Source organism: Phymastichus coffea, unplaced genomic scaffold, assembly GCF_024137745.1.
Source record: "Phymastichus coffea isolate CEN01 unplaced genomic scaffold, Cenicafe_Pcof_1.1 PCOF00067, whole genome shotgun sequence".
NCBI lineage: Eukaryota > Metazoa > Arthropoda > Insecta > Hymenoptera > Eulophidae > Phymastichus > Phymastichus coffea.
This window is the reverse complement of record NW_026706878.1, coordinates 965,280-982,077: the sequence shown is the minus strand read 5'-3', so window position 1 is coordinate 982,077 and position 16,798 is coordinate 965,280. Positions and strand designations below refer to the sequence as shown.

At 30.9% G+C, this 16,798-nt stretch overlaps 1 protein-coding gene across 1 annotated transcript in view; it reads left to right on the top strand.

Moving 5' to 3' along the window:
• The first annotated feature begins 5,050 nt into the window (after positions 1–5,050).
• Positions 5,051–16,798, top strand: part of LOC131667519 (nidogen) — a 425,923-nt gene continuing 414,175 nt past the window's right edge. The window contains exon 1 of the mRNA XM_058940985.1: positions 5,051–5,454. Coding sequence (XP_058796968.1) covers positions 5,236–5,454 — 219 coding nt within the window. The 5' untranslated portion in view covers positions 5,051–5,235. The remainder of the gene's footprint in view (positions 5,455–16,798) is intronic.

Sequence of the window (16,798 nt, the reverse complement as noted above, 5' to 3'; positions counted from 1 at the left end):
AATTTATTAACTTTAAGTTCGGATACAAAGTATCTAGTCTTTCTTTCTTGGGAGTACGTGGTAAACCGCTTTTTTTAAAGGCAGGATCGTCGTCCCACGGATTCCCAGAAATTGTACCTAGACTTCTTGTAAAAGGTCGTTTGCCATCCGACATCAATGATCGAAATTGATAATTTAATTTACTAGATTGCCAGAGAAAAGGAAATTTATATCAAAACTTTTGCCAAATAAATGACAATTACTTTTGAATATAGATTTAGTATTTATTCAATATTATTCATACAACCAAGAAAATTAACAATATTTATGAAGCTTTATTAAAATTTTCATTCATACTAAGCTTATAACGATTAATTGATTTCATAAATTTCTCTTAAAAATTAAAAATTTTTTGCCTTTTTTCCTTGTCAAATTCTAAATCATTTAAACTATAATGTTTTTTTGAAGGGTGTTTCTTTTTAACAACGTGAATCATAGTTTTTTTTTTGGAATTTTAAAACTCGTATAAATATCGGATTGCATAGACCACAAGTCATTGGCATGCTCCCATGTTCACAAACGTTTTTTGCAATAAATGCTCCCTTTTCTTCAAAAGTAAGGGGTAAAGGTGGCAATGGCAATGGGGGCTGCAAAGGTGTAGAACAATTTGAGTGCGGCAATGGCTCTTCTCGCAATACTTTCTTTAAAAGGACAGATGCTGCCCTTTTTTTTTTAATTTTTTTTAATAATTCCAATTTTTTTTTTCTAATTCTTTTCAGTTACAAACAGAGCTTTTTTCTACAGAAAATTGTAGTGTGATTTTTTTTTCTTTGCTTTTTACTAAATATTTTTCACACTACAAAATATTCCAATCAAGTGATTTTTTTCTTCTTCTAAATATTTTTCACTGATAGATATTACAATTAAAAAGACTCTGTAGTTATATTTAATTTTTGAATAATACAATATTCTTTTCTTTTACAACACAAAATAGGATATGATTTATTTCTCTTTTTTTTCTCTCTCAAAAAGATTTTCAAAATTTCAAAGTAAGGCTAGTAACAAAATTCATATAATAAAAAGATTTTATACAGATAGCAAAATTTCTAAAGAGTATTTTTAACCAACAACAATACCCAACGGGGGCCTCCAATGTTACGGCTCACTTTTCGTAAGGTGGGAATTTCTAATCCTTTTCGGGCTGTGATTTCTCACTTTACCCGGGTAAGGAAAGATTGGTGTTGGTTACAAATACCTATTTTCCTTGAATATAAAATCCAGTATTCAATCGCCAATCTTTTCAAAAGGATCAGTGAAAACTTGATTGAAAGATTCCACTCAGACCTATAAAGATTCTAATGATCCAAGTTCTGAGCGTTAAACTAATGTATCAAGTTTATCTAACTCGTTTTTCAACGAGAGGACCGAGCGATACGGAATTGGGAAAAATGAATTGTGAAAGGTGAAGAAATATAAAAAAATTAATATTTGAAATAAAACTTACTTTTTATTTTCCGTAGAGTCTTTTAAAAGATAATTGGAAACTTTGATGATTTTCAAAAAAAGAATCCTTGGACTGCTTGAGAGAGAGTGAATCCTTCGAGCGTAGCACTTCTTGCTGCGGGTGGCGTAGCAGTGGTGAACAGTTCGCGTCTTACTTAACACATTCCCTCAGGATGCGCTCTCTTTCAAAATAAGGCCGCAAGGGGCTCTGTAGGATTTGGACATGAAATCTTCAAAACTGATTGGTGGAAATTTTCCCGCAATAGGGAAACGTACAGTTTCCTTAAGATAGATGGAGTTACTCATGCCAAATCGCGTATAAAAGTACTATTATTTAAAATTTTACTGTGCAAGGATTTCACATACTTAATTATTATCTATTATAAGTCATTAAATATATATATAAATAACAATCTGAGAGTTATATTTAATTCTCAAATGTTATTTATTTACATCTTTAAATACAAAATGGAACTTAAATAAAACGTAGCACAAATTGTAAATCGTACGACTTAATTTTATGTAACTGCACAAACTATTCAATAGAACAAAATAATTTTCCGACTTTTTTTATAACTAAGCTAAACGGAATAATGAAAACTCGGTGGAAAACGCATAAGAGAAGCTTTCTCTTTTTTTCTGCATTCTGTATAGGGCTTGGGCGTTGGCAACTCACACTGTTTGTACAAGGACATCCTAAGCATATGGGCGCACATAACAAAGTTGTAAAATTTTTTATACCTATTTTCTAATCGCAAACTATTTGGTCAGCTTGTCTTCTCTTGGAATTTGAAGAAACCTTGAGAAGAGAAACTCTCCAACGTATTTTCGCTTCTCGAAATTGTGCAGTTTGATGCATTGAAGTCGTAATACAAAAAAATAAAAAAAAATAAAATAAAATGGCACTATTAATTATCCGACGTTACAAGGGTCAAAAAAATTGAAAAATTTTTTTTTGTAAAAAAAATCTGAAAAATTTTCATAGTATTCTACTTGAAAAAACAAACATTTTCTTTCCTAATCATTTTTTTTTGTATTATGAATATTAATGGAGATATGACAAGATGAAACCGTATGTCCATTTTTGGGAAAAATGCCGGTAGGCGTGTGATATTTAAGGACAATAAATATGCAATGCATGATTTGAATAGGTATTGGAAAGAGCTACAAGATGGTGTACTTCAAATTTCTGTGCGACGAGTTTTAAAGATTTGGCGAGCGATCAAAAATGGACACAAAAATTTATAATTTTCAACGTCGAATTATCATTTGAAAAAAAAGTTAAAAAATGTTTGATTGAATTTCTAAATAAGACAATTTAAAAGCTCTTGGAAAGAGCTTTCCAATGACACCTCGCTCGACTCTGTATGTCAATTTTGATAAGAGATACACGATTTTGAAGTATGACTAGTTTTGCTCTTGGAGGGGCAAAAGTACGTGATTGGCAGTGTATTTCCGTTGAGTTTTTCCATATCTGATTTTTCGTCTGCAATTTTCCTCTATTGATTGGACAATAATTTAAATGCAAAAAATGCAGAGTGTGAAATTTATGTAAGAAATAATAAGCTGGATAAAACAAAGAAGGCATTTCGACAACAGAAACATTTGGCATGAGGACTCATGAAGATAACTCATTGAAAAAGCTCTGAAAGAATGCTCACTAAGAGGATCGCTAACCGAAAAGCATTGTTTAGGTTTGCATCAAGGGACAGTGCATGAAATTTTCAGTAAGTCTTACATGCCGTTTATATTTGAAAATTTTTTATATTTTTACCAAATATACCATTATATTGTATATAAATTAAATATATCATATATAAATTAAATATATCAATACTTATACACTAATATATTTAATTTACAGGTTTTGTGGATGAATATGTAACAAAACATCACTGGAAACCATTTAGTGAACAAATAATTGAGAAATCAATGAGTGTGTTTCTACAAGAATGCAGAGAAGTAAAGCTGCTTTAAATTCAATAATCATGCCCTTCTGTTTGTGTTGTAATTATTAATTATTATCGTTATTGATAGCATTAGCACATGTACTCACGTTAAAATATTAATAAAACATTAATTTTACATAAAATCCAATAAAATTACGTTAAAAAATTGTCCAATTAGACACAATATTTTGAAAAAATTATGCAAATTTGTAATTGAATAATTTGTAATTGAATAATTACAAATTATTTTAGAATCTATATTTAAGCAGAACGCTGTTATTTTTATGAATATAATATTTACTTTACTATTTATATATTAGTTCGTATGAATTTCACGCTATTATATTGATGCGTTATTGCCAAATTTACGGCGCATACAGATATACAGAATCATTAAAGAGAAAGATTAATTTTTCATACATTTCGTTTGATTTTCTCTGACACGAAGTTGTTATCTCTATATTTTTAAAAACTCAAAAGAATCCTTATAAAAATATAAAAATAGATATAATTTTGAATTTCTGAGGTTAGTCATTTACTTCCAAAATTATTGTCGTTTTTGTGACATTTTTCATATGATTACGTGTTAATTGGCCATTTTTCAGAAGCGATTTATTCGAAAATGAAGTCGTTAACCCTAGTATTTCTTAATTGCAAATGAATTCGACATACTTTCTCCACATAATCTATAAATTTCAGAAATTTTAATCATTCCAGTAAAAATCTCTAAGCCACCCATTAAAATTAAACATTAAAAACATTAAAAATATGTGAGCTTTACTTTGGGATCTTTTTCAGGGCAAATGTTGCAAGGCTATTTATACCTAAGCCATTTACTTCAGTAACAAAAGCCCTACAAAAGCTTCAAAGCGGTTGTTTTAGAAACTCATTAATAACTGAAATAAACTACAACGCTTCTATATTTCATAACTAGTATTTTATAGTTATATCACTGTTTATTTAAGTTAAAAATGAGGTTCTAAAATATTAATCATAAGTTTTAAAAGTTTTTCTTCACTGAACAAGAGAAGCCTTTGAATTATTATTTTTGTGAGCAAAAATGGACAAGTATATATGAAGTACTTTATATAAATTCGTTATTGATCCTAATATTGCTGGATTATTAGAAGATTTTTCAACATTCTTACATATAAGATGAAATGGATCAGATCAATCTATAAATTAAAAATTATATTAAAATTTGAATTTAACGAACCTTTATATTATTCAAATTGCGCTTTCAAATCTTGCTGTTACGCAGAATCAAAAAATAGAAGTATTGAGATGTCACGCAGCGAGATGTAAGCATCAATATAGTCGAGCACAGACGAATAGAAGTCTTTCGTCTTAAAATCATTTTTCTCCGAAATATAGTCTTTCTAAAAAATTATCGCGCACCGGTGTGGTAGCTTAGTGGTTGAGCAGTGTGGAGCGGCCGCACCGTACAATTGCTCGATACTTGGATCACGGTCATTCATACACACACGCGCACGCATGTACTCACACACATAGACTATGAGGCGAGAAAAAGAGAGGGAGAGAAAAAGAGAGAGAGAGAGAGAAATGGATCGACAGATATACAGACTGACAGAGTGCGGGTAGAGAAATATCATCCGCTGTTAGTGCTCGTGGCCGCAGTCGCGCGTTTAATGCTAACACTCACTGCTTCGGAGATCTAGTGTTGCGGAAACAGATAAGAAAGAAGAGGCAGCCATCAGTCATCAGCCAAGCCACCGGCAGCAAGAAGCAGCGCATAGCGAAAGGATTAAGTTCCAGGTTTAGGTCAATCATTAAATCAGCAAAGATGCAGGCACGTGACATGATCGTCGCGATAGTCGCGTTGTTGACGGTTGCGGCCGGGCCGTCGAGCTTCGTTTCTGCGCTCGCCAGGACCGATCTCTACCCCTACGGAGGACCGACAGTAGCCACGCTCAAAGCCAATTCCGACGGTAGTGTGCAGTCCGAAGAGCTTCAGCTCAAAACTCCCATTAAGCTCTTCGATCACCAATATGCCAACATCTTTGTGAGTCGCATTTGCTATTTACTATCCGTCTTTATTAATAGCGCTTCAGCTTCGACACTCCTAATATTATAAAACTCATTGAGCTTATCCTCATCAGTCGCTGTTCGCATCCAGATTATATCAACTCCTTGTTCCAATTGTCGATCGTTTCACTGCTTGCGTTACCCTTCACTGCATCTACGTAAACTCATAAGCATTTATCGTGAGAACGATAACAGTCAGAGGCGCATATTTGTATCATCTCAATTCGTTCATTGCCCTGTTTCGCTTACTTCCATTCTTACGAAATAATATTATTCAGCTGCGTGTGTACAAATGCGTATTCCCCTCTCCATCATCTAATCTAATGAAAACTATACTTGTTGCTGCTCAACCCGCTATCTCACAAGCATATGTTCTAATTTATCTTATTCTAATGAATCTAGTCCACTATAACGACTACACAGTAAATTTGTGCCTTTTGGAAACAATACTTCCGTTATACTTTTCTTGCTAACTCATTGATATATGCTCCTTTGCATTACAAATTAATGCAAACAACGTACCTTCTCCATTTATCGTTGCGCTATTTTCATTAGACCAAGTGGAACAGTGGAATCCTTTGGACTATAGTTTTTGACTGAATAACTTTATTCACAGATGTATAATATACGCATGGAATAAATGTTATACAGTATATTTTCGTATGAAAGATATTATGATAAAATATCACGACAAATAATTGTTATTGATATAACAAATCTTAAAAGCGTGAAGCGCTAATTGATATGCACTTGATTGCATTAACAAATTATTATTTGATTGACAAAAAAAGCGCTATTTGAATATTATTCGAGTACCATGAATTTAATTTTGTTAATGTTAGAAGTTCAGTTGGAAATTCAAAAAATATAGCTATTTATGCGTTGTTTCATTCTGAACTACCAAATAAGTAACAACACGTATCATAGCTGTGAAATTCACAATTCATAAAGAAAACATTTATCAGTAAATACAGTATGAATGTACTATCATGGGAGCATATATGAAATATTTTCTGCATTGATTAGATGGTTGTGGACGTTAGCTAACTTTGTTAATTTCGTGTACAATTTTAAGCTCTTCTCTACATTAATTTTATTTTACATGTCCATTAAATATTTTTCAGTCCAGTTGTAGACTGTAGACCATTCACCAAGTGTGTGCATATATTCACGTTTTCAGAGAATAAATAGAATGTACTTGAATGATCAATAGAGCGGTTTTTTGTCTTCATATTAGGCAACTAATTGCATAAATAATGAAATAATCAATAATAAATGGAAATCCCGAATTAGAAAGTTATACTATTTTACTGATCGCTAAGATATTTTCTTGCTAAATTAATTGCTAAAAAATTATATGGAACATTGCCTTGTCCAAATAAATGACCGTTCATATACATCTACTAAGAAGAGAAAAACATCTTTCGAAAACAAATAATCGCTTCTTATCGTTTATGGTTACATAATGGATTCAACGATAACAAAAATATATCAAGGCTACTTGAAACACTAAATACAAGGTAATTGGAATCAATATGGAGTAAAACACTGAGAGTTTCACAGATTTTGAGAAATCAGCCAATGTTAAACTGTATGTGTAATCTTCCATCTACTTTTACGCACCCTATGCAAAAATTACGAGAATTAAAAAATTTTAATGCTCAACAGTAAAATGTCGTAATTCAAAAAATGCAACAGCATTTGAAAAAGCAGGTGAAAATTTTCAAAAAAATGCTACAGCGAAATTAAACAAATTTAAATTTGAGTTTATTATAGGTATTAGAGATGAAAAAGTATAACAAATTTTATCTCATTTTGAACAACTACTAATTTAGTTTCCGTAATGATAACTTAAAAAAACAACAGGATTTGAAAAATAATTGCTGTAGCTTTAAAATGAGGATTCGCACGTTTTTTAAAACCATTTGTTAGAAAGCTAAAGTATTTAAAAAAAAAATATTTTTTTTGAACGTATATATTTAAAAAAAAATAAGATAGAGAAAATGTCAACCAAAAAAAGATGCGCTTTTACTTATAGAACCTAGAATTGTAGGCTGTGATACGTCAACTATTATACATTTGAAATATGGTCAATTAATTTCTCAATTTGAGCTCTTATTGATACCATTGGGTCGCGTTATCATAAATGAGAGTTAAAATTGTATATGACCAGATTTTATGTATTCATGTAAAATATTGAAATCATAATATCGAGCTGAGCAATGTATAATCATAATAAACTTTGCTATAGGTGCAAACTATCAATAGAACGTTCTCTTTGTTGTTATTCCAAATAGATGAAGATCTGCTATCGCAAGACGTATAATCACGAACAATAATAACACCATGAGGGAAATGGCCTCGATACCATCGTATTAAGGAGGTTCGTGACAGTCACCAGGGGGGTTGGGGTAAGGGGAAAATGCCTATGCTTTAACATAGGATGAAATCAGTGGCGCAAACTGTAGATAACTGAATTCAATGTTCTGTATTATTGTACTTAGATGAGTATGAACTGGTAAAAATGATGAGAATTGAACATTCATCACGAGTATCTACTTCTAATATGCGTTAGTCGTCAATTTTTATGTTTTTATTTGAATTATGAAAGTATGAATTGGAGGTAACGATCTGGCAACATAGCATACTTCGAAATTTATTTTTCTTAAGTTGTCATCAACGAATCTGCTGGAAGGATGCAACAACGGAAAGCAAACTGTCATAAAATCTAAAAAAATACTTCAGAATATTTTGAATTTTTTAAAAACTCAAGTTTGATTACAATTTATACGTCGAATTCACAGTATTTATTTAAATTATTTGCATGCCAAAGATTAATGTACATTATTTATTGGTTATTTGAAACGACAATAAAGCGTTTTCAATAAAATATTTATTCCATTAATATATTTTCAATTCAACTTAAATTAATAAAAAAAATCATAATGTTGAATAAGTTTCGTCTAAATCATTTTTTATTAATTCAATTTCAATTCATAATAAATATAATCGTATCTGCTCTGCAATACCGGCTACAGTAAATATATCGATATAGTGTATGCGATGTTGCCGCACTTCATTAGTTAGCACCGTGAGCTTGGATTAAACTAGAAAATTTTTATACTAAAATTACTATTATTTAATCGGAATCACGGTAAGCCATGAGTTTAAACACATAAAAACAATCATCGATTAATTCTCTTTCAAACCGTCTTTGCAAATTAAAAATCTGTGCTTTTTTCATCAAGTTATTCCCATATAAGATGAAGTCAATTTACTCATTTACACGAGAAGTCTATTTAAAACAATGCTAATTATACGCATTAATTTCTCCAAAACTACGCGGTCAAAAATTTTGAAAAAAATCAGACATCAATGTTACGTCATACTCTACCATAGTTTTCAATTTCATGAAAATCTGTGCATTTTCATGACACTCCTGAACCTCCTTAAGAGTTTCGTATCAATCTTTATAGTTAGCATTTATGAAGTAATACTAGAAATTATTTTAGTTTTAATAGATTATAATTATTTTAATTTATTTAAATTTATATATTATAACAATTGGTATACATAATAAATAAATTAATTCTTAGTTTTCTATTTATCACATTTTCTATTATTATCATAAAATATTTAAATAACCGGGAAATTGACTAACTACTCATTATTTTTATGACAACTTTAATTAATTTTTTAGAATAGTTATAAACAAACAAGGAAAGTTTCTTCAAGAGTTATATCAGTTGAATAACACCAACAAATTAACCACATTATCAACAAGTAGTAAATAAAAAATACTTTTACTATTCGAAAATAGAAAACTTTTGTTATTCGAAATATAATTTATGATTCAAATAAATAACATAAATTATACACTATTTACACCATTTCTTAACCTTTTCTCTGGTATTCTTTAGATTTTATAATAGCTCGACAAAGATTCGGTATTCTTTTTACCAATTTATTTGAAGTTTTACTTTCAAATTTTTTCCACTGTTCTTACAAAACGGTCTATAAATTTGATACGACGTGGGGTGTATTATTCTAATCAAACGATCAAGCTCTTCTTAACCCATTAACGTCCAAAATGTTAAAATTTCTTGCACGTTTTCAAAGTGATTTTTTCCTATGTAATTGGCGTTGAAAAAATTCTTGAACCACATATTCTGATGTAAAATTGCATGCTCTTTCAGAATCCGTTGCCAGAATCATGATAAAACTCACAGGAAAAGAGATATGCTCGATTGAAACATAAAAAACACCTAAATTTTCGAAAAAAAAAATTTTTAGGATTTTTTTTCGAAGTGTTACGGTGAAGATATCACCTTGCGACCGTGATCAAAGGTGATCATGGGATTTGAAGTTTAACAGGGAATTTTTTTGTTTACCTTGAACAATCGCTTCTTTACAAAATGGCGGAAAAAACGAATTTTTTTTTTTTCAATCTTCATCAACTTTTTTCTCAAAATCTATGGTCTTTAGAAAAAAATTCATAAAAACAAAAATGCCTTAGAATCGCTCGAGGAACATTCTCAAATTTTTTCAGAATTTTTTGAGACAATTTTTGATTTTCCGGGAAACTTGGGAAATGGAATTTTCAAAAATGTCTCCAAAAATTCTGAAAAAATTTTAGGATGTTTCTCGAGTGATTCTAAGACATTTTTGTTCTTATGAATTTTTTTCTAAAGTCCATAGATTTTGAGAAAAAAATTGATAAAGTGAACATAGCGGCCGAAACGAATTTTTATTTTTTCAACTTTATCAATTTTTTTCTCGAAATCTATGGACTTTAGAAAAAAATTCATAAGAACAAAAATGTCTTAGAATCACTCGAGAAATATCCTAAAATTTTTTCAGAATTTTTGGAGACATTTTTGAAAATTCCATTTCCCAAGTTTCCCGGAAAATCAAAAATTGTCTCAAAAAATTCTGAAAAAATTTGAGAATGTTCCTCGAGCGATTCTAAGGCATTTTTGTTTTTATGAATTTTTTTCTAAAGACCATAGATTTTGAGAAAAAAGTTGATGAAGATTGAAAAAAAAAAAATTCGTTTTTTCCGCCATTTTGTAAAGAAGCGATGGTTCAAGGTAAACAAAAAAATTCCCTGTTAAACTTCAAATCCCATGATCACCTTTGATCACGGTCGCAAGGTGATATCTTCACCGTAACACTTCGAAAAAAAATCCTAAAAATTTTTTTTTTCGAAAATTTAGGTGTTTTTTATGTTTCAATCGAGCATATCTCTTTTCCTGTGAGTTTTATCATGATTCTGGCAACGGATTCTGAAAGAGCATGCAATTTTACATCAGAATATGTGGTTCAAGAATTTTTTCAACGCCAATTACATAGGAAAAAATCACTTTGAAAACGTGCAAGAAATTTTGACATTTTGGACGTTAATGGGTTAAAGCTACACGAAAGTGGCTTCTTAAAGCTACACGTTCATTGTTTCCTTTTTCTTTAAGCCTTCTGAAAATTCTAAAATAACTTCCTTTTTTTAATGTTCTATTTGCGTTAGCAGTTAAATCTGGCACAAAAAATTATCTATCTCGCAAATTTGTATTCATAATATACGTATCTTATGAAGCAGTCGTTTTTCTTTTACTTTCTATTTAATTTATTTTTCACACTTCCAGTTTCTTCAAAGTTTTTTTACAACAGTTTGATTACTAAGATTCAACCTTTTTACTAAAGCTCGATTAGGCAAATTAATTTTGTGCAGTGCTACAATTTGATTACGCGTACAAAGAAAGAAATTTTTTTTTAGCCATTGTGTATAACAATGATCCGTACCGATAAATAGCAAATAAATTAATATTTTATATGTTTATAATGTAATATTGATTTCTTTAATATGTATGTGAAGTTTTTAATCACTTATATAGGGACTAACTCTCAAATTAGAAGGCAGACGTTATTTAATTTCTTATTAAACGTTTATCCTACTTTTTGAATGATTGCGACATTACAACCTTTATATCAATCTTATACATTCAATAACCAGATTATCGATTAGTAATAGAGCATATTTAGAACGATTTCTATCTCTTGTCTTTGCCAAACGATTTGTTTGCTGCTAATTTCATAAAATAAGCGTAAAAAGAATAATACTACAGTCTACTTTATAATTTATTTTCATTATTTTCAAAATAACCCGTACTAATTATGATAAATTAAATTTTTATTATTAAAACCTCAACTCGAAACCACATCTATACGCTTATTTGCCACCGTATTATTACACTATTGTAAAGGACGTGACTATCCCACAGCCAATTATATCACGAATAAAATGCTTCAACATGGCATCCATCACATTTTTATAAGGAGAAAACTAGTGTCCTCAAGCGCGCTTCGTGCGCTTATCTCTTGGTAGTACTTAGATTTATATTTACTAATATTCAGATTTATGCTTGAAACAAATCAAAATTATTATAAGTGAAATAAAAAAAATCTAAAACACACTACAAACATAAATCAATTATATGATTTGAAATGTTTACCATATGTTGATATTAATTAGTAAATAAGAATTCAATTACACTGATATCCGTCGATTTAGTAATTATCTTGCATCTAATAATAAACAGATTTTTGGATGTTTAGCTATATAAGTAATATATAACGTATCAAGTTAGTTTTTTTTACTTTTTCAAATCAGTCGAACCATCAGGTGCTCTGATAATTTTTTTTATTTTTTAACGTGTTAGTTTACGATTTTCATTTCAAATGTTTTTTCAGTTCATCTACGACATTTGAAAAGTTCGTTTACATTTATAAATAAAAATTTTTTTAATAAATTAACAGTAGCAAATGCTACAAAATCAATCCACAGTATTTCATGTAAAATATTCTCTTCATTATTCGTAATGTTTATCCAAAGCTAAACTTTACAATTATGAAATTCAATAAATTTATATGTCCTATAAATAAATGTAATAGTAGTGCATTAAGATTAATTTATCGGATTATTTTAAGGTTAAATAGTTAAGTGAATGTAAGCTTATTATTCTTCCAATGCCTAAAAATTATCTTACTTATTTTAATCCATTTAATTGATTAAGTATAAATTAATGTAAAACACGTGAATACATTCAACAAATTAGGTCACGAATAAACGGGCTTCATTTTCAGACCCACCTACTTTTATAAAATGGATAATCTTATCGTTCTTTAAATATTAACTAATTAAAATTATATGAGACCGATATCCATAGATATCGGGGCGAACTACAACCTGCAACCTGTAACCTACGACTAAAAGGACAAGACGTATACATGTCACTGCACGTATTAGTTATACTGTTATCAGCCAATCAAATCACGACTAAATTAACTTCACTCTCAGACCTATCTTCTTTTACAAGAAGACTAGAATTTGAAGAGCGCGCTTCGCGTGTACCCACTTCCATTTTCTTTGCCCATAATTAAGTTAATAAAATTAAACACCATTAATAATGATTAATTGATTGTTTAATTGAAGTTATGAAATATTTTGTCAATGAAAGAAATTTTACGTTTGTATAATAATTAATAGAATAAATTAAAAAAATAAGTGCCGATTCAGCAGTCGTGAGAGGCAGACGTTTTCACAATTTTATTATAATTATTATTAATCACAGTACATATACAAAATTACAAAGAATAATCGTATGTATACAGTGCCGGTCAGCCACTTTTACCCCCCCACGGGCAAAATCAGTCTAACTTCAAAGTTTTATATCTCTGGTAGAAATTAACGTACAGAGACGCGCGTGGGTGCGTTTGAAAGGTCTTTCGGAAAGCTTTCAAATGATATGACTCACGGTTGCCATCGATTGTTTTTTTAAATTTTGCAACAATTATGCAAAATTGAAAATTCTGAAATTTTTTTATTATTTTTGACAATTAACCAATTTTGGAAAAAAAATCGTACGAAAATTTGAAGTACACCATTTTTTAGCTATTACCAAGCCCTATCTGAATCACTCATCAAAAATTTATTTTCGTCAAATATGACGCGCGCACGGGCATTTTTTTCTGGAAGTGACAGTTTTTTTCAACATTTTTTATCTCCGTCAAATTGTAACAATCGAAAAAAATTTATAGGAGAAAAAATGTTTGTTTTTTCACGTAGAATACTGCAATAATTTTTTTTTCGGTTTTTCGAAAAATTTTTTTTTTCAGTTTAAATTATTTTTCAAGGTCGAAAAAAAAAAGATTTTTTTTTTATGTAATTTACGATACTTGTTATGTAGTATTATTGAATGGGTGGAAAAAAATTTTTTTTTGTGGTTTCTCATCTTTTTAGCGTACCGACTGTGAGAAAAAAAAATTGAAAAAAACCGAAAAAAAAAATTTTTCGAAAAACCGAAAAAAAAATTATTGCAGTATTCTACGTGAAAAAACAAACATTTTTTCTCCTATAAATTTTTTTCGATTGTTACAATTTGACGGAGATAAAAAATGTTGAAAAAAACTGTCACTTCCAGGAAAAAATGCCCGTGCGCGCGTCATATTTGACGAAAATAAATTTTTGATGAGTGATTCAGATAGGGCTTGGTAATAGCTAAAAAATGGTGTACTTCAAATTTTCGTACGATTTTTTTTCCAAAATTGGCTAATTGTCAAAAATAATAAAAAAATTTCAGAATTTTCAATTTTGCATAATTGTTGCAAAATTTAAAAAAACAATCGATGGCAACCGTGAGTCATATCATCTGAAAGCTCTCCGAAAGACCTTTCAAACGCACCCACGCGCGTCTCTGTACGTTAATTTCTACCAGAGATATAAAACTTTGAAGTTAGACTGATTTTGCCCGTGGGGGGGTAAAAGTGGCTGACCGGCACTGTACATTACAAAAATTTTTTACAAAATTTACAATCCAGCAGAAAAAAAATTTCTTGTTCGCCATCTGGATGCATTTATTACTAACTTAAAATAATATAATAATATAAATAAATTTTCTTTATTAAATAATTGCACTTTTTTGGTATTCTTCTTCACCAAAATCTAATAAGTCTTGATCTAGCTGTGGTATAATGTATAATGGCATTGTGGTCCATAATGTATCTTATTCTTTCGCTGTGGTTGAATCTTGTTGGGCAAGTAAGTTCCATTGCACAAGTTACTCTGTAGTGGGGGACAATTCTCTGGTGTTATAGAGGTACATTGGCAGGTTGAGGTGAATTTGCTCTGACCATTATATAGTGTCATTACCTAATACATTATATACATTCATTTTAGCAGTTTTTCACGATAAAGTATGAAAACCATGTCAAATTTACAGAGTAAAGACAACATAGAATAGAACGTTAGCAATAAAATGACAAATAATGTTACAGTTATGAGTTCTCAAACCAGTGAGTTTAATAACAGTGAAAGTGCAAAGTTTGTTAGCAACAGTGTAAATAGTAATAAAGTAAATTCATTCTCAAAAGTTATTTCAAATAGTATATTCCCAAAAGCCATACAAGCAATTGTCATGGATACTGTGGACGAATTTGAAGTTAAAACATATTTTTTCGGGATCACCACAAAAACCCAATCTACTAACATACTTGCTGCATCCAAAATCTCGCAAAGCCGTTTTTGCTGTTATCTGAACGACTGAAAGATTGTAGACAAACTTACAAAGGAAGGGAATAATACCACTGAATATAATGGCCGTACACTGACTATGAGACCGTACGTAGAAAAATCAAAGAAAGTAATTTGTTGCAACATACACCATAGTATACGAGGTGTGTTCAAAAAGTAAGGTGACTTTTCAAATTTTACGGGCAACGTACTTTCGATTATCGATTTTTTGTTTTGTTATGTTGGTACACTCTTCCCGAACATCTGTACCAAGTTTCAAGTGTATAGCATTTTTTGTTTGGTTGTGAGAGGCGTAAAGGTTATAAGTGTTTTGCGTGCTCGGCGATTTCTTGCTATCGAAAAATATGGATCAAAGGATTTGCATCAAATTTTGTGTAAAAAATAAAATAAAGTGCTCCGAAACACTTAAAATGTTGACGGTGGCATTCGGTGAAACTGTTCTAGGTAAAAAAAATGTTTACAAGTGGTACAAACTCTTCCAAGACGGCCGGGAAGATGCTAATGACGAGCCTCGCTCTGGACGCCCAAGCACGTCAACAACTGATGAAAACGTTCAAGCAGTGAAGAAAATTGTTCTGGAAAATCGTCGAAGAAGTTGCTGAGGATGTTGGTATATCGCTTGGCTCGTGCCATGAAATTTTTTCTAACGTTTTGGGCACGAGACGTGTGAGAAATTGACGCAAGAACCGTCGCATGAGCATCGCTCAAGAACTGTTGAATGACGTCAACGACGACCCAGATTTACTCAAAAGGGTCATAACTGGTGACGAATCATGGGTATATGGTTATGATATCGAAACCAAAGTCCAATCGTCCCAATGGAAGAGCCCAGATGAGCCAAGACCGAAAAAAGCACGCCAAGTTCGATCAAATGTCAAAGTTTTGCTCACTGTTTTCTTCGATTACCATGGCGTGGTGCATCAGGAGTTCTTACCATATGGACGTACGGTCAATAAACAGTATTATCTTGAAGTTATGCGCCGTTTGCGAGAAGTAATACGAAGAAAACGCCCAGAATTGTGGAAAAACAATTCATGGCTTTTGCATCACGATAATGCCCCTGCTCACTCATCTTTGCTTGTGAGAGATTTTTTGGCCAAAAACAACACCACAATCATGCCTCAGCCACCATATTCACCGGATTTGGCCCCATGAGACTTTTTCTTGTTCCCAAAACTAAAGAGACCTATGAAAGGACGGAGATTTGCAACGATTGAAGAGATAAAGACTGCATCGCTGGAAGAGCTCAAGGCTATACCGAAAAGTGCTTATGAGAAGTGCTTTGAGTATTGGAAAAACCGTTGGCATAAGTGTATTGTATCTGAGTGGGATTACTTTGAAGGGGACAACATAAATATTGATAAATAAATAAATATTTTTTCTTAAAAATACAAAGTCACCTTACTTTTTGAACACACCTCGTACCACACGACGAAATTATCTTGGAGCTTAAAACTAGAGACATCATTCCAAAATCGAACATGAGTTTTATCAGACTTGGTATTGATGACAGGATTTTCTCAAATCGTAAGCTTCAAAAGGTAGCTATTTATAGATTCTTCAGACGTAAACAATCTACCTGCTGATATTACATTCAAATATCTAGATATGCTACATCGCGTTTATATTTCTGCATAGCTAAACATTACTCCATTGTAAAAAGAACAGAAAATAGACAAGCAAATATATAAGAGTCGAACAATGAGGTACCAATCGAAGAAGTTTTGGGAAATAATCT